The sequence below is a fragment of the Sinocyclocheilus anshuiensis genome, unplaced genomic scaffold, assembly GCF_001515605.1.
Source record: "Sinocyclocheilus anshuiensis isolate Anshui unplaced genomic scaffold, SAMN03320099.WGS_v1.1 scaffold3274, whole genome shotgun sequence".
In the NCBI taxonomy this organism is placed as follows: domain Eukaryota; kingdom Metazoa; phylum Chordata; class Actinopteri; order Cypriniformes; family Cyprinidae; genus Sinocyclocheilus; species Sinocyclocheilus anshuiensis.
The window spans coordinates 48,746-68,647 of NW_015537940.1; the positions used below are offsets into that span (position 1 = coordinate 48,746).

Sequence of the window (19,902 nt, forward strand, 5' to 3'; positions counted from 1 at the left end):
ACATGTGCTCCGGTTGTATTGTAAACAACTGCATGTTAATATCGCTTATCAGTTTGAGCCCGATTGAGAAGCAGAGGATATTATTGAAGAGGATCGTGCAGAACCTGTGCAAGCATGGCTTTTAATGGTAGGCCTATGTTTTTTGTTTGTAGTTGTCGCATACTTTTAGATGTGCTGTTATTTGTAAATGCTACTGCTTATGTTAGCTTTTAATATACGGGTTTATCCTGATTAAAGCTTTAATACAGTACTGCAACTGCATGCGCATCCATGTTTAACGCTTCTCATATAATTGGAACTAGGGCTGCACGATTAATCGCATGCGATATTTTTTTTGTCAGAAAGCCGGTTCTGTAATCAGCGGTAAATCTCCATCACCTGCGGGCTTTCACATTTCACAGCATTAACTAGCGCAAAAAATCGCGCGAATATGAACGTGGTTTTGCGCAACTCGTAGTGCAGCATGGCCTCGCCCCCTTTGCTGCCTTTTCCCGAGGGCGGGGTTTATCTGGGTTTATGATGTCACGAACCCGGGAAGTAACTCATTGTAGTCCCTACCAGCCATTTCTGTAGGCATTAAACTGACAGAATTTTAAAAGACAATATCTCCGTTTGCATTGAGCTTTCAGCTTCGTAACTTTGCAGATATTGTTTATGCTCAAACAGCAACATTACACACTAACTAACGTTAAACAAGTGAAATCGCAATGAACCACCCCTTTAAGGATGTTAGATAACTTCGGAATACAAAGTCAAAATTTGCACTATGGTGCTTTTGTGTTATTTTCAAAGCATGAAAGATCCAGTGCCCATTCATTGTCATAGAAAGGTGAAGATGAACCAGCTAAAAGACCAACTACATTCTTCAAAACATCTTCTTTTGGAATTCAACAGAAGAAAAGAAAGTCATAAAGGTTTGGAACCACGAGGCTGAAAAAATTTGTGACAGGATTTTTTGCAGTGCACAGAGGTTGACTAGGTATTAGCCGCTGAAGAGCCGATTCTTATTTCTCAGAATTGACCGGCTTTCTACCACTTTCTTGCTCACTGCTAGCAAAAGTGCCACCTCAAGAAAGAAAGTTTTTCTGCTCAAACTCAGGACTCCTTAACCTTAAGAGCTCGACAGTGTTAGCAGACAGTGATTGCATCTCTGTAAATAAAATCCCTTTTCCATTAAATGAAAGAATCTCCTCCACCTCAACAATCAAGGAGCTGATGTTCCTTCTCTTCACACTAGCACCAGGAAAAACACCAGCAACATAATTGCCATCGAAAATAGAAATCGCAGGTAACCAATGGCAACAGGAGAATACAACTTTATCATTGTGAAGAATGTTGAGAGGCAGCGACCTGACTTCTTTCCACTTCTCTCTCTCGATCCAATTAACCTCAGAGCCGAATGCTTACCTACTGACCTTCACCGCACACGCGGACTCAAGCTTGCTCTCTCACCTGCTGCTGTCTGTCAGTTCCAGATGCCTCTGTTCTTCTACACCTCTCTTCTTTGCTTGCCTCAATGCTGGAGTTTGGTAATTAAAATGCACATTTTATTGCAGCAAAGACTGTAGTTCATGTCCTCTTCTCATACTCTTTAATTCTTTAATTGCCCAAATACCTGTTACACCACAGGAAGGTCGGAAGGACAAGATGTACAGAGTAGAATTGTTTTCTTGAGGAAATCTCAATTAAAAGTGATATTTAGCACAAATTGAGGCTTAATCTGGGTCAAACAAACTACACGACTTTTTTTGTAACTTTGTTAAAAATATGATTAGTCAGGCACACCTGAGGGAGACAAGAGAGCGCTGACACAGCGAAGCAGGCTAAGGTTGAGTATGCACACCTGCTCCGGTCAGAGTGACTACACCTATCAGCACAACTGTGACCAGAAAAACATTTCCCATACATTCACAGCCATCCTTCTAAGAGATTACACACTAGCGAGTGGAATTTCTAACTCTAAACTAAACACCATAATTACTTTAAAAGCTTTCAATAGGATACTGTTATGAAGTTTGTGATTTAACAGGTTTTATATGAAAGGTTTACCTATAGTGGAACATGGGGAGCCGAGAGAACAGAAATGAACCTTAGGTGAACACCACTTAGGTGAATATAACAAAATAGCAAAAATGAACACTTCTTCTTATGTATTAATCTAAACAAGTCAAACATTGCAGTGTTTCTATAGTTAATAAAAACTGCTTAAACAAAAATTACACAAAAAACTATTATATACTGTATATTTATATAATTTGTCTGTTTCTGTGCTTGATTTAAAAATTTAAATATGTTTTATCCTTTAATTTATACTAAATTATACTCATTTATACTTCATTTAAAAAATTGTTAATTAATTAATTAATTTATTTATTTTATAAAAATTTTTTTTTTTACATTTTTTAACATTTTCAATCTCTGTTTACAGTTTCTTTTATTTGCACCATTGTTGGCTATTCTTGGTGTATATCTGCTAGCCTAGGACACAGTTTCTAATAAAGAATGAGCTAAAAAAATAAATCAATACATAAAAAAAAAAAATAAAAATAAAAATAAAAAACATGAAATGCCACAGGATGACACTAGACAGCCCTGAGAAATTTGATGCAGTTATTCATATTTAAATTATATAAGGTAACGCATTACCTATGGCAGCCCTAAAATACTAAAATTAAATTAAAATTAAATGTACTCAAAGACTAACACAAACTAGTGATGCACAACATTAAAAATTTAGCAGATAAGATGATAATTATTTTCATGTTATGGCTGAAAACTGTTATCATTGGCCGCTATGACATATCAATTTTTCTAAATAAATTCAAAATAAAGATTAAAATCAGTTAGAATTGAATGTAGGTATCACAAAATTAGAATGTACTGTATAAAAAAATAGATATTTGATTTTCTAAAAATTACATTATAATTATGTATCCAGTATAGTCCGACACATAATGATTAATTAATAAAAAAAAAAAATCAGGCAATAACCAATATGGTACCAATTTATTGCACATTTCTGAATAAAACTAATACTAAAGCTCAAAGAAACTAAAAGTAACAGTTATATGTAAAAAGTAATGAAAACTGAACAAAATCCTGCTGCATCAGTTGAGACAGAAATTGAAAAACTGCACCACTCAAACACACAGCAATGCTTTGAAAGCACCAGTGTTTGCACCCTAAGGGAAGAAAACCTATCAGTAGTTAACTTGTAGTTGTCTCTGCTTATTAAACTGGGATAGGAAAAAGTACTTAAAGATAAAAAAAAATCCACACCTCAACTATAAATCAACAGAACCCTTGCACTGGAGGAGTAAGATTTGATTTTGCCTCACGCTGTTTGCCCTGTACAAGATGTCTAAATTACAGATGCAACTTAAGGCAACTCACAAGAGTCAGACCTAATAAGAATGATTTCAGTTCAAATCCTGTGTATATTCCAGAGAAAGCTGACGAAATGAATTATTTTCAGTTACGTATTCAAAACTGAAAAGAATTATCATATGTTCAACTAAAAACACTGATGCGGCAGACAGTCAGGCTTTGCACTCACCTGTCTGTTACGCTCGTCTGTAATTCGCTGAATCTGGATCTTTTTCCTCCCCATGGCTGCTGTGATTGGCTGAGCAGGGGTGGGGGCAAGGTTGGGGGTGTGGTGAGGTCAGAGGTCAAAATTTCTTGAGGCAGTTACAGGAGCACAAACAGCGACTAGTCGCCTCTGTGTATGAAGATGTGTGTGTGAGAGAGTCTCTCTATCTCTCTCTCTCTCCGTATGCCACCTGTCTGAAGCAGCTGGGCTCACCCGTCTTCCTCCACTGATAAAAACAGGAAGGAGGGAAGGAAGAAAGAAAGTATGTGGCCTCCTGGTAGGGCCTTCAGATCATGGTCTGCTCAGGGTGCATGTCATCCAACAGGTGTCTTTTCTGATATCCAAACCCCCCTGGAAAAAATCTGGTGATGAAGATGATGATGGTCTTGGGATGAATTCTGTGAAAGAAAAGAGAGACGGAACTTAAAAACAAAACTGGTGTGACACCTAAGTATTAGGGTAGTCAATCGATTGAAACATTTTCTGTTGGGGGGTGGATCACAATTAAATTACGTATTACATGTATCTAGATCAAAGTCATTTAGAACAAAAGACAGAAAAACAGACAAATGGGCTTCTTACAATATTATAGCAATTTTTTTTTTTGATATTTGCTAAATATACTAAAAATGTATTACATAATATGTTGGTTAACTCATCAAATGAATTGCAATGCATCACATATACACAACCGTTTAACCGTTTAGGCTTGGTAAGATTATTTTTATGTTTTTGAAAAGTATATTATGCTCACCAAAGCTGCATTTGTTTTTATTCAATGTTACAATAAAACAGTAATATTGTGAAATTTCTATTTTTTTCTAGATTTCTAAATAATTTCTAATTTATTTCTGTGATGACAAAGCTGAATTCAGCAGTCATTACTCCAGTCTTCAGTGTCACGTGATCTTTTAGAAATCATTCTAATACGCTGATTTGGTGCTCAGAAATGAAACAGTGCTTATTATCAATGTTGAAAACAGTTGTACTGCTTAATATTTTTGCGTAAACATTTTTTTTCTTTAATGACTAGAAAGTTCAAAAGAACGGCTTTTAAAAACTGTTTTTAAAAACAGAATTCTTTCATAAATTTGTTAATATCTAAACTGTCACTTTTGATCAATTCAATGTATCCTTGCTGAATAAAAATTAATAAAAATCTTACTGGCCCCAAATTGTGAACAGCAGTGTATCAATATTTACATAATTAATTATTTAATTTTATACAATTTAAGAGCCCAACAAACTCCAACAGAATTTCAATTATATGCTTCTGCTACCTGCTCCTGTAATTTTATGAAGAAAAAAAAAAATCTTGATTAAAGATTATTATTCTTCATAATTTTTCTTCATAATTTCAAACACAAAGCCTTTACCATTGAGCCTGTCAAATATCTTGCGGTCTGTGATTATTGTGTCACTTACTCACCCCTACATTTATGCAAATGAAGGGTGAATTTCAAGCCTCCAAACTTTAGGGTTCCCACACTACCTTGTCAGTAAATTTCCATTGTTTTTCCAGGATTTTTGCAAATCCATTTTTAAAGACTGAACTCAAAAAGAGTAATTTTTAGCTTAACAAATACTTCAAAACTAATCAAACTAGAATAAAATAATTTTCATGACTTTTTAAAGACACTGTTAATTTCTTTTTCAGGCATGGAAATCACACTTTTGAAGTTCCCTGATATTGCTAGGTTTCAGGAACATGATGGGAACCCTGAAGCTAAAGAGCCGCCTGGACAGAATAAGCAAACCTCACCTCAACCGTCGCTGGGTTTCCCCTAAACAACACATAGCATGACATCCACATATACAGCTGGGCAGAGCCCCTTTCTGCAGCCTGACAGAGCCTGATTATGTGTTCTCGTTCACAAACCACTGACGCCGATGTCGCTTATAGACCTAAAGCATCTTCACCTGCAGGGAAACACCTGCTGAAGTGTCTCTGTACTTGAGTGTGTCCAGGGGCGTGTCTACGTGGTGGCCAGGGGTGGCACCGGCCCCCCCTGAAATTTGGCTGGCCACCCCAGGTGCCCCCCCTACCAGATGTCTTGCCACAGGCTTGTTTTTAGTACATTTGTAAATTTAGGTGGTTTCTATAGTGTGATCTTAATGACAATGTCGAGAGCGCATAATGTTACGCGATCCATGTGCGCGAGGACGAATCTCTCCACTGCCAAGCGGATTTCCTTCACTCACACAAAACTGGACGTGTGCTTTTAACATACATCGTTCAGCAAACACAACCCCCCCGGCCACCCTCTTTTGAGCCAGTGCCCCCGACTGGCCCCCCCATTTAAAATGCTCTAGACACGCCCCTGAGTGTGTCATCCAGCAGCATTCACAGTGTTCTCGCAATAATAAGTCTCCCTTATAGTTGTTTAGTCAACATGGATATTTAGCTGCGTTTGAAGGTTAAGTGAATTTTTCACTTTATAATAATAAAAAAACATGTTGAAACAAACAATGAGAACAGATGCCTGGGAGCAAGACGGCACAAGTTTGTGTGTGTATGAATGGCTGCATGAATGGATTTACTGCCGCCTAAGAAGTGTCATATGGGCCAGGATAATTTTAAAACATGCTATTATTATCTCTGCCTTCAATTAAAAAGCAACCAGGGGCTTAAAACAGAATTCTATATATACATCCAGACTGTACACACTCACACATCCCCACATGACTGCTGACATAAGCTGACTCCCTGATCAGGGAAGCCTTCAAACTTCCTCATTTCCTCCTTTTCAGGTCAAAGTGCACATGCTCAGAGACAAACTTATGAGAGTCTGCCCAACTCGAATGACGAGTTTTTACTAGAGCCCGACCGATATATCGTTTTGCCGATATTATCGGCCGATATGAGCCTGTCGCCGATATATCGGTATCGGCGAATATGCCGCCGATATGAAACATTTTTTTACAGAACATATAACGCAGATAAAATGCTTGAAATGGTGTAATTACTTAGTTTGTCCAGCAGAGCACGCTCCATTGTTTGCTACTGGCGACCTGGATGAAACGCTTTAAAGCTTAAGTCTATGGAAACCATTGAAACTTTGAACGGCCATATCTCCGTAATAGCGCGGCGAATCCGCACCGAATTCGGGGGATTCCTTCAGCTCGAGGAACCCTCTCGAACGCGAATCGGGTGTACGTCTAGAAGCCCGCTTTTGAATGAGACCACCCCCGCGTTGATAGCCCCCGGGGTCCGGGAGTTACAGGTGGTTAAATTCGCGGTCTGGCGCCGAACGATCAAGCGATCCCGGGGGGCTACCGACGTGCGGAGGGTGGCGTTTGAGAGGGCTCCTCGAGCTGAAGATAATATACACAAAGAATATCGGCTGATATATCGATATCGCCCTTTTTTTACTCCCTAATATCGGTATCGTTATGGGCCCCAAAAAACCCATATCGGTCGGGCTCTAGTTTTTACTTCCTTGCCACTTTCCTTGCAATAAAAAGCAACAAATAGCCCAAATTTTCCCTTCCAGTCCAGAATTAACATGAATTCTATAGGCCTCTTGGAGAAAGCACACAATTAATAAGTGTAGTTCAGAGTTATTGTTGAATAGAAGCATATTAAAGACTGCAAAAAGAGCAACTGGAAAAGCTCTTCTACCTTATTCCTGCCAAACAAATTCTTTCTGGTAAAGTAAACATCTTCAAAGGGTTGCCGTTTGTTCGAGCCAACCGTCATGTCAAAATTACATCATAACAATCCCGACAGGCTGATGGCACCGTGAGAATGCAAAAGTATCAACTCTTCTAGGCTGTTTTTTCTTTCTGAAAAGCAGACAAGAAATATATTTCCCCACTACAAGCTTTTAAGCTTAAGAAAACTAAACAAAACAACAAACACGTCTATTATAACAGAATGAGATTTTTGCCAAACTAAAAAAAAGCCACATAATGGTGTAGTTATGGCATCTGAATAATGGTGGATGACTGCATGGAAAAGGCAGAAGTAATGTTTGGAAACAGGCAGATCTGTAAAGGAATTAAACACTTCACCATTAAAGCCAACTTTTTACTATTTCCGACATTCACGTATGACTCGTCTGCATTTCGCCACCTAGAGGCAGCCGTTATCCCCGCTTATTAAACCAGGTTAAAATGAATGAATGATGAAAGTATGATTATACGCACACAAAATAAATAACCACCAATATGTTTGAAAGAAAAACATGGTAGCTTTTCTATGGATAATCAGCCTAAATAATTATGTAATAATCATAAAACAATTATTTCAGTTATTCATAACCACCCATTTTACAGAAATAGTGTTAGGGGGAAAATATTGGTAATTCACACCTTGTGCTAACAATTTTGATTGAAATACATGACATCTAGTCTGGTGGTCACATACAATCTAGCAAAAAGTTCAAATCAAAGCCCAAATTGGGCCTGAAAATTCTGCATAAGCACACTGTAAAAAAAAAAATCTGTGACATTTACGGTAAAATACCGACATATGATCTGAACTCTACGCATCTCCTGTACAACTCTCCACTGAAAGTGAATGACTTCCAGGCTGTGGTTAATTAAAGACAGTGAAAAGTGGCTTAAGAAACAAAAGCCATGCACTCTGCTAACATGAGTGTTCTCCTTTCATAACAAAACAACTGAGAAAGACATCTAGCACTAGAAACACTGTCACTTTTTGTTTGTTCTAACATCTAGAGTGACAGAAAAGGTCAGAATGCAGTAGCTCACGTACTCTTATACACATCTTATCCAAGCTGTTGGGCATGACAAAACAGTTCCTGTCACAAGCTTCATCACTTCTTTTACAGTAAAACATTGAATTGTGTGTGTGTGTGCGCGCATGAACGTTTACATGAGTTTTCTGACTCCAAATGGAGAGGATGTGTTGACAGGAAAGGTTTCCTCAGCCGGCCGTCAACAGCGCAGGCTTGAGTTCAAAGCGACTCAGAGTCCGTTTGTGTGTTTTGGTCTGCGGGGCCAACACATGAAAAGACTTCTTTATCTGCAATGAGAGTCAGAGTTTGACCTTTCACCCTGTGAGCTCTGAGAGGGGCTAATTCCCAGCTCTGATCTCAGTCGCTTCACAAGGGACCTGGAAAGTGTCCTCAGACTACGGTTCCTCACAGTCAGACTCTCTAACCACAGAGAACTTGGGAAGTACTGCTTGATAATGCTGAAACTTGATAACGCTATTCAAACTGGGGGCTGCAAGAGGATGTTAGAGGGTCCACAAAAAAAAAAATGATAATATATATATTTTTTTGTCAAAGTTAATTTAGGATAAATTATATATTCCTACTTTTCAACTTTTTTTTTATAAATGATCATCTTTTTTTAAAAATATTATTATATAAAAGTATTTTTTAAATAAATCGAATAGAAAATGATTAAAATAGTTTATTATATTTACAGCATTATGTTTTTTAACAGAAAAATATAAAATATGCATATAATTTTGTGAAGAAAGAAAGAATGATGGTGATGGTACGACCGACTAAACTAATTATTATATTTTCTCAGGAAAATAAAAGTAGTGTTTGCCCATCCAACACTTGCACCACAATTGCCAGGGTGTTAGGGTGTACTGTATGGTGTTTAGCACATTTATGCGGTTGCTAAAATGTGCTTGAAGTCAAAAGAGTCCAAATACTGCATGGGTCGATGTGAGAACTCATTGCTGAGAAAAATTACAGCACACTTCCAACAGGCTGCATGATTTGAGGTATTATGTAAGTTTGTAGAACAAACGTGTGGGACAGGTTACACGTCGAAGTTGGGGAACTCTGGGGTTTGTTTAGATCTCTAACCTTAAGGGTTAAGCACCGCAATTAAACAATAAAGAAAAAACAAAGAAGGTCACAGAAAAAACACTGGTTCCTTTCCGTTTCTCTACTAGGGGAACCCCCTGCAACAAAGACAAAAACCTTCTTATCTTGAAAATTAGTCAAGCTCATGAAAATAAACTGATGTGCAATTAATAAACACACACATTTATGCACGTGCGCACACACACACACACACACACACACACACACGTGTCAGCAGAAGGCATTTCACACTGCTCTCAGAACAAAAAGGTGAGCCGCTGTACGATGCAGCTGTCATACACACATACAGGGGGAAGGTGTTATAATTTTGAGCTGTGGCTTTGCTCATACCACTGAGGAAATCCTGCGGAACCAAGCTTCAGAGTGCAACACAGGCAAAACAACATTTACACAGGTTTGCAAACAAGTGAAAAAAACACCTTGGTGTAAACATGTTCAAAGGCGCATGCTGCTAGTGAAGAAGAACCCAAGAGAAAAAAAAACTTGTGACCTTTCACTATATCGAGTAATTCTCCATCTTCGAGTAGCTCGGACCCACATGTTTGGGCTGCAGTGCTTGGGCTGCAAGGACTCTGAAGTACCAGAGCTCCGCTGGGATAAGCGCACGTTGCCCTCATCCATGTGTGGACAAATGGTATTCTGCGCAAGCGCGTATGCGTGTGTAAGCATATCTCCTCCACAGGGTGTGTGTGAGAGAGTCCAGTTTTGTTATCCCTGCCTGTAACTAGAGGCAGAGTGGCCTGGGGCTTGGAGATAAGGGACCGTGCCAGAACTGGGCTTGGACCAGGTCCAAAGCTGTGCTGAGAAATCCATCACCTTCCCAGCTCAGAGCAGGAGGTCACCGACTGGGACAGAGAGTTGTTTAATTCGGCCGTTTACAGTTTCCGTACACTGGTGCTATACAAAACGCCCCATGACCACAGCTCTGTCACTACTGGCAATATCTCGGCAGTCCCGGAGCCAATAAAAGCTATTCTGTACTGAGGAAGAAAGATAAGCATGTTGATTGAGATATTGTGACACTAGAATGTAAAGTATAATGGACGTGAATGGAGAGCAGTACCCCAAAGAATGCATATATAATACAAATCAATGATTGCAAGTGAAAATTTCGTTTTACAAACTTGCTGAATTGAAAATGTATCAAAAAAATCAAAACAAAAAATTGTTTCCAATCCACTGACAAAGTTGTCAGTACAAATAGGACCTGATGATGTGCATAATCTCAAAATATCAGCAACTTTTCTTACTACATATTCCTGCTCTCACTGTGTATAATTCATTTGCATGTGTGATTGCAAATTTTAAAAACCCAATGGATAAATTCCAAAAGCCGAGGTCTTGTTGAATATCCCTTTTTTCTCAGAAATAAGCCACATTATGGATAGGGATGAACAATATTTTGGTCCCATATTAGTTATCGGCCGTTATTAAATATTTTTTAACGTACAGGTTTTAGTCAATGCTCATTTCCCCTTTTAACACTGTTATATGGAATCTTTAGCAATTCTCTGAATAAAACTAAAAAATGTTTAACACTTGTAGCACTTACAATTTATTTTAGTGTTTATTTAATTATTTATTCATTTACTTATATAATATAGCATAACATTTTAATATCGGCCATTTATCAGCCATAAATCTTACCATCTGACCAATCACCAATGAATCAGTATCAGCCAGAATGGTAATATCTCTCATTACGAAAGCAAAATGGCTTACAAATGAGGTTTCATGTTGATTCTAAGCTCAATTCCCAAAACTATACTAGAGTAGAAGGAAATCAAAGCAAGCTTATATGACACACGAAAACGACAAAAAAAAAACAAGCTTGGCTGGTCCAACATGGAGCCACAAAGCCATTGTGGTGGAGGAAAGGTGTTTTGAGGAGACACCCTCATGCTCATTGGCTTGTTTTTTGAGCTGAGTGCTGTTCAAAACATTATCAGTGGCTAAACTGGGGCAAAAATGGAGCCCTGTGAGACCCTCCAGCGATTTACTCCAACCTTGGGTTTGTACTGCCAACACCAACTGCAGGATATTTCCAGCCTGTTGACTCAACCTCCCTGCACGGCAGGAACTCACCCTGTCCAATATGGCTACTCAGCTGTTGACCGCAGCGCATGATTTCTGTTTTTCAACACAGCCGTTTGTCCAGTACACACCGTATACTGATGATACGACGGTGTTCAATGCTGAGTGCCGTCACTGGACTTCCTCCAGGAATGGGGAGATAGGTGGCGTAATATCTGCCAAACCACAAGCGTAACCCAATCTCTGAGGTGGGGGAAGGCGGTGGGTAAGGCACTGCATGGACAGCATTTCAGGGCGAGGGGTGTAATGGATCCGTGGTCTTCAACTTGTGAATCACACCACTGCTGTCTGTCCCGTCAACTCTGAAAGCAAACTACAATACTAGGCTACCACTTTCAACCCTAAAAAAATTTGTGTTTTTTTTTGGTGTCAGGCGCAGGATTCAATTATGTTTTTTTATTCTATACTCATTTGACAAACAAAATACTTGTGAACAGAAGAAACACAGTTGTCTGTTGTGTCATCTACAGTACTCTAGGCTGTTGTTTACACCAGCTTATCATTTCCTGCATCAGTGTGGACAATGTGGTCAAACTTGTCAGTTTACAGCACTTCCACACGGCCGAACAAACCCAAGTGACAAAACTCTCAGGCTACTGCATGAGCCTGCGAATACTAACATGCTGTTCTGGGGTCAGGTAAATCTGTTTCCCTCTCACCCACCATGACCCTGATATGCCACTAAATGTCTTCAAGACACACACACCTTCCCTTGCTGCATAACGTTGGTGACATCAATGTGACAATAGGAAAGGAGGGTGTGTTGCCAGCGGTTCGTCGTCATGACCACGTCATAAGCGGTTGATTACACAACAAAACAAAAGTTTTTTTGCTTCGAACAAAAGATAAGCTTGTTGGTTCAGTATTATGTCAAAATCATAATCAGAAGGCAAGCTAGACGAGGAAAAGATGTCATTTGTGTTTCTGCAGAAGACTAGAACAAAGTTATGCTGGAAAATGACTATAACTATAAACATACATGACATACATACTGATCTTTTTTTCTTGCTAACATACATTTTGACATATGTCTTCAAAATGCTGTCTTAAGTGAAAAACACTTTAAACAAGAGATATTTTCTCTGCTATGTCTACACAATTCTCACCAGAAAATTAATGACTGTTTTAAAAGTTCAATTATTATCCAAACAAGACAGTAAATCTGTTACTTTTTGTAAATATTATTGTTGGGTTCTTTAGGAGAAATTTATTATATGATTTAAATATATATTTTTGGTACTGAATTTATAGATTTAAAGATACATTTTTTATTAAACACAAACAGTTATGATTTGTTAAAATAGACTTAATCCAATGAAATGATCAAGAACAAAATCTTAAAAATTAGCCAATTTGATTCGATATGCACTACCATTCAAAAGTTTGGGTTTGTATTTCTTGATGTTTTTGAAGGAAGTCTCTAATGCTAACCAAGGCTTATTTTATAATATTTTTACAATTTAAAATAATATTTTTTGTATTTGTTGCATATTTTGTATGTCATATATTTTGTAATGGTTTTGATTGCATCTATTGTCCTCATTTGTATGTCGCTTTGGATAAAAGCATCTGCTAAATGACTAAATGTAAATGTAACGTAAATGTAATGTCTTGTATATGTAATTTATTTCTGTGATGGCAAATTTTTAGCAGTCATTACTCCAGTCTTCAGTGTCATATGATCCTTCAATAAATCATTCAAATATGCTGATTTGGTGCTTAAGAAACGTCTCTTACTATTATCAATGCTGAAAACAGTTGTGCTGCTTAATATTTTTGTGGAAACTGTGACAAATTTTAGGATTCTTTGACGGAACAGAAAATTCAAAAGAACAGTATTTATATCAAATAGAAGTCTTTTGTAACATAAAATGTCTTTACTGTCACTTTTAATCAATTTAATATGTCCTTGCTGAATAAAATTATTAATTTCTTTAAAAAAAAACTGCTGGTAAAATCATTAGACGGTATAAAGAACGCAGCTGAATTCCTATTCAAACACACTGAAAAGAAAGAGTATTGTGACAAAGGTGCACTAAAAGCAAAAGAAAGAGATTGAGAGAGGCAGACAGAGCTGTCATGCATTACAGCACATGGTCCTGTCACACCACACCACTCTTCAACGCTCGGAAATACCCTGAAGGAAACACATTGTTCTTGTCAATCTGATCTCTTAGTGACGTTTACGGAATATACAAATCTAAAAAACAAACAAGTAAACTATTTTAGGATGTTACTGCTCTATTTTTGTGTCACATTCAGTTCTTTTTGCAGAAACCAAAGCGTTCAAGTATGAAACTACATCAAATGAAACTTGAAGTATACCCAATCTTAAAATAGCATTATTAGCATCGCATTAAGCTCCTGCTTACCCCTTAAAAGTAAAGATGAACAAAAAGCCTCCTCGATTTGATCCTCACGGTCTTATGTGCCTACAGCGCCTTTAACAGTGGCCCAATCAAGCAACAAATAAAATCCAAGCGGACTACAGCATAGCTTGTCCCATGACCTATGCCTGGCTGACAGTGGAGACCGGTTCAGCAATGAGCTTCAAAACTGCAGAGCGCAGACCCCCAGCCCTCCTCTCAGATCTCTCCACCCTCACCCTTTGCCCTAATATGCCTTTAGCAACTGCCTTCAATCCATCAGTGTCTTTGGATGTAATTGAGAGGGTAGATGGGTGTCAGGATTGGGACGCTTTGTCAGTATGTCAGATCCTCTGTTCTCCTGCCTGTACATGTGTGTGTTAAATGTAGTGGCAGCTGCCTACACACCTTTTGTTCCGACACCCCCTTGCCACATCTCTGCTGTCACAGCTGTAGCAAATTCAACTATTCAGGTCCAAAGCTGCTGCAGGCGCCACCCCACGCCGGAGCTTTTTCCAAAAAAATTCTGCACACTAGCTCTACATTAAGTATGGAAACCTTTTCATACATAATAAAGGTTCCAATAACCTGTTGTTTTCAAGCCCACAGTCTTTTCTGAAGAACAATCATGATTTCACCAAGAACAAATCTCAAGATTTGCCCTTTCCTGACCTCAAAATCTCAGAAGGGCTTTAGGGGGAGTGTGGGAAATGCAAAGGCCATGGGTCTGTAAAACTGCAATGTCAATGAGTTTCCAATTGGAGGGACAAAAAACATTTTGGGCACAAATCACACTCTGGCACTGACAACGTTATGGGTTGAGGAGGAGGTCTGGACACTGTGGTTTCTCACAAAGAGTAACTTATATGGATAAATGAACAGGGGAAATGAAACCTCCCTATGCTAAATCAAGCTGGAAATCTGCCATTAGTGAGAAAAAAAATACACAAACATCTTCAACATAACACACCCGGGCCAAAATCAAGAGGACACAATTGCTAGAACAACAAAAATCATTGACTGGTCATCAGCCTGCTAAGATCCTGTTTCCTTGTGAACTCTCTTTCACTTTATTTTGTAGAGAAATAATCATATATTCAGGTTTGGGAGGTGGAAAAAAATTTAATATCATTGAACAACATGCATCACAACCATGTAGAAACACATTAATGTGTGTATTGGCCATGTCCACATCAATAGTATGGAAGTTACATTGTACGTGGCATCATCTAACATTGGCTCATATATATGATATGAGGTTGTCAAAAATACAAAAATGACTTGTGATAGTCTTGAAAACAAACCCACAAACCAATCAGATTTTTTTTTGCACGGTGTATGCCATGGTTTTTCAGCAAATGTGTTTTTAATGAATTTATGGAGTTACATTATAGCTGTATTATTTCCAGCTTTTTGCAAATGTAAATACAAAAGAATGTAAAGAAAAAACTTTTGTAAATTATCGTTTGTTATTTTTTTTAAAGAAACAAAAACAATTTCATATTTTATAGATAAAAAATAAATCTTTTTTGAAGATAACAAATGTCACGTTTAATGATAAATAAAATTTTTAAACACCTATAAAAATACATTAAAAATAAATTGATACATTTTTTGACAAAAAATCCTTACTGTTGTTGATGTTTAACATTTAATAAAATGTTACTATTTTTAATAAAATTGTGTACAGAGAATGATATCTGACACTTTCATGAATTCTCTTTTATGTTAGGACTCCATTTCAAACTAATTTTAAATTCTTCAGAATATGAACGAAAGAAGATTTTACACAGGATATGAGCAAAGAGTGTTTCGTTTCCCTTATTTGTGCATCATCATACAAATACAACACAGCGTTACCATAAAATCAGGAAGAAGTTTGATTTTCAGAGATTTTTTTGTTCCACATATGAGATGTGGACAGAAAAAAACGTCAGTTACTCCATCTCATCTTTCCATATCCCCTTTCCCAGAAAAAGTACTGTCAGAAAAGGATTCCCATACCAGGAACAGCTGCATGCATGTGGCCTTTTAACCAACCAGACCAAATAACAGAACAAGCACTGTCCTATTTAAATTACTTGAGTTGAGGTCTGCAGACAAATATCACTGTTAAAAGCTTCTTCCAGAAGTACTTAAACATTTCGGATGACCATCAGTGAAAAATCATCCAACAATCCATCCAGCTGAAGAATAAACATGCTGTTCTCATGAACTGATATAAAAGAAATGTGCTGAAAAGAATCAGAGTCGAATCTTTCATCCTGTTGTCATCTCTAAAAAGGCTCTGTAATTCATAGAAACATTGTATCTCCCGGCCTAGACGGACAGTCACAGCTAAAGGGTAAAAGGTCAAGAGAAGCTAGATGTGTCCTAACAGAAAACGCAACCTGTTTGTCCTTGCCTAAGCCCCTTCAGCTGCCACTTGAGAAGACAGTGCCTGAAATCATTCCCTTCAAACAACTCTTGAGCAGGCACAAGCCAGAGCTTGTGTTAAATAAATCATGACTTATTGCAAATCAGTGAACATAATCAGAGATCAGAGTTCAGTCTAGATATTCACAGAAAATAAACTCAAAAATGTAAAGCAATATAGACAATATTTTGGACTAAAACTTACATTTTAAAAGCCACATTTAATGAAGAAAAATCGAGCAGTCTGTGTAAAACTGGCTGACACAATCCTTGGATGTTGTCAAGGCACTGCTATTCAGGTGCTAAGGGTTTTTAGCAAGTTACTATGGGGTTGCTAGGGGTTTATTTACTGGCTCTGGTCAAAAGAGCCCACACTCAATTCTCTATAGCCTCATTTTCACCTGGTAATAACATGCATTGTCAGTGATCTGATCACTGACATTTGACCTGGGGATGATTCAAACCACATTTAATGAAGGTGTTAATGTAAATGTGTTTGCAAATGCGAATGCACAAGCCCTATTAACATCCTTAAAGTCTAACCATTTTCTGTCTATATTTCTATATTTATTCATATCACAGATGCACAATTTTACAATTGCCAACTTTGGATCAACACACAAACATACAAAACTGTCAAATATTATCTTTAATATTGCAATATTATTATTATACTGTAGTCAATAGGACCACAAGTTGTAATTGCTGCCTAACACGTTTGATGTGTCTGCTGAACTGAATAAATTATGTTAACTAACCATATACAATTTATTATATCTGTAGTATATTACTGCCATATGGACAATACTTCAACAAACTTATGCCTGGCTGATAACAGAATACTTCCCAATTTTAACATTGAAACAAGCATTTTCTGTCTACAAATGAATTTAGGCATCACAAAATTATAATGTATAGCATGAAAATAGATATTCATTGACATTTCCTAAATATTACAACAGAGTTTAAATCAAACTAATAGTGTTTTTAAAATTAACTTAAGTGAGCATTAAATTATGTCAAAGGTAATCTAAATGCAAAAATAGAGTAATAATTACTACAACACTGCCTGATATCGATAAATGTACATATTCTCTAATACTGGCTGATAACTCATATAGTACCGATATATCATGCATGCCTAGATGATTTCACTGCAGCTTTCCACGTGCCGGGTTGATCATAGTCTAAACTAGTCAAGGACATGAGTAAACGTCGGGGCCTTTACCATGACAAAGAGCCATCAGCTGTCAGTAAGAGGTGATGTCTTCTCTCTACAATGTTCAGGAGGGTGAGGCATGATGGGTCTCTGGTGTTAAAAAAAAAACGAATTCTCAAAAGGTATTTACCATGAGAGAAGTGGCCCACACACACACACACACACACACACACACAGCTTCTATCATCCTACTAAACACTCAAAGGAACTCACTCTCTCTCAAACACACACACACTTCACAGAAACAGCTGACGTTTCAACAGGCAACAGCTGACAGGCTACAGGTGGGAAGGGCACAACCTCTTTTACCCCGTACATCCCCTCAACCCCCAACACACAGCCCTTTTCCTCATCCTGGAGCTTTTACATAGCACCGCACAGGAACTGTGATGAACCCTTCCTCCACCGCAGGTTATTTATTTCTGATAGCGGCCTCCACGTCTCCCCGTCACTCTTCCTCTCAGTTTTCTCAGCGCAGCGAGTCTCCTTATTCTGTCTGAGTCTTTGATAACCTCATGTTTCTATTCACTGTGTGTGCAGCAAGCAAAATGTTCAGATGGCAACAGAGTCACGTGGGTCTGACATGCCAGCCTTGTGAAGGACTTTATTTTTTTACTCACTAACTGAAAACTGTTTTTGTTTCTTTAAAATGTAATTTGGTCCTTGTAACTAAGCAAGAAAATAAAAAGTAAAAATGTGCCAGAGCAGAGGCAAACAGGCTGTGTTTTGCTAGGGATGCACCAATCTGGAATACATGGCTGATACCAGAAATGATTTCTTTAAAATCAATAAAAAATAAAACACACTACAAACTACTGTTGCTACATGCACACAGCAACTCACATGACAAGCACTTTCAAAGGGAAAATGCGCCATATTCTATCACTATTCTTTTATATTAATGCAAGATGATATGACTTTAATTATCAAAAGTGACAGTAAAACATTTGTTACAAAAGATTTATATTTCAATAAATGCTGTTCTTTTAAACTTTCTATTCATCAGATAATTGTGAAAAAAAATAATGTATCACACTTTCCACAAAATTAATAAGCAGCACAACTGTTTTCAACCCTGATAATAAGTGTTTCTTGAGCATCAAATCAGCACATTAGAATGATTTCTGAAGGATCATGTGACACTGAAGACTGGAGTAATGGCTGCTGAAAATTCAGCTTTGCCATCACAGGAATAAATTATATTCTAGAATATATTAAAATAGAAACAAGGTATTCTAAATTGTAATAATATTTCACAATATTGCTGTTTTTACTTGTATTTTTGATCAAATAAATGCAGCCTAGCTGAGCATAAGCAATTTCATGAGTGATTTAGTTTCAAAAATCTTACCAACCCCATACTTTTTAAATGTAGTGTACTGTGCATACCACTTTTTTTTTTTAGGACAAGCACCTTAGCTTAATGTGTCAGGCAGGCATAGAGCTGCAACAAATTATTATTTTGATAATCGATAGGGATGCACCAATACCACTTCTTTTCAGAACGATGCTGATACAGATACTTTTATTTTTGGTACTTGCTGATACAGAGTACCAATACCTGTATTTTCATGCCATTTGTAATTTTAAATAAAATACTGGGTACAGAAACCAAAAGAATATGAATTTTAGTTGGCTTAGTTCATTTAGTAAATAGATATTCAGTTATTTTCACACTTAATTGTATTGTCCATTAAAATGTATTGTACAAGCATTTGTTACTTTCACAGTAGAATGCCCCAATTATTTTTGTTTGTTTTATATTTACGATTTAGTTTTAATCCAAATGATACGTGTGCTAAGTGAACGAACAGCAGTCAAGTTCATGCAACAGAAGAGCGCTCTCTCTCTCTCTCTCTCTCTCTCTCTCGCCTAACCGTCAAGTAACTTAAGTAAATTGTGCATTGTTTTACTTATTATTTTTATTTTAAAAACGTTGTACATTCTGTAATTCACATGATCTTGTTTGTCATAAAGAATGCAGAATATCTATCATCCAGCAGTTTTAATTTTGACTGCCAACTCTTTAAAATACATCAAAACAGCACAAAACAGTATTCAGTTGAAGAAAAGATGAACGTTATTCTCAGTACAATCATCCCCATTTAAATCATAATGTTTGAAAAAATAGATTTAAAATCATGTGTAAGGCCACTGAGACAGCACGCTGTTGTTGCACATAAAATATTAATGTTTAGAACAGTGCAAATACAAACACCATGAGAAACACATAGTTCAGCATTACACACCATGATATGGGTTCAAATGAGAGCCCATTTCTCTTTATTTTGCAATAAAGAAATAAGAATAACTAAACTTGATAATTTGTTACAATTTTAACATAAATGCACATTGTTCTAGAAGGATGGCATCATGCCATACCTTTTACACATTTACTCG

General features: G+C 37.3%; 1 protein-coding gene across 13 annotated transcripts in view; it reads right to left on the bottom strand.

The window, feature by feature from the left end:
• The window catches only part of LOC107663114 (myocyte-specific enhancer factor 2D-like), a 65,667-nt gene that overhangs the window by 29,285 nt on the left and 16,480 nt on the right, over window positions 1–19,902 (bottom strand). For 9 of the 13 annotated variants that reach the window (XM_016453317.1, XM_016453310.1, XM_016453348.1 and 6 more), the window contains exons 1-2: window positions 13,875–14,057; window positions 3,557–3,990 (exon numbers count right to left, since the gene is read on the bottom strand). In XM_016453317.1, the coding sequence (XP_016308803.1) occupies window positions 3,557–3,610 (54 nt within the window). In that variant the 5' untranslated portion in view covers window positions 3,611–3,990; window positions 13,875–14,057. Of the gene's footprint in view, window positions 1–3,556; window positions 3,991–13,874; window positions 14,059–19,902 lie in introns of those variants that run through there. The other 4 variants (XM_016453283.1, XM_016453358.1, XM_016453276.1 and 1 more) reach the window with 3 other exon arrangements.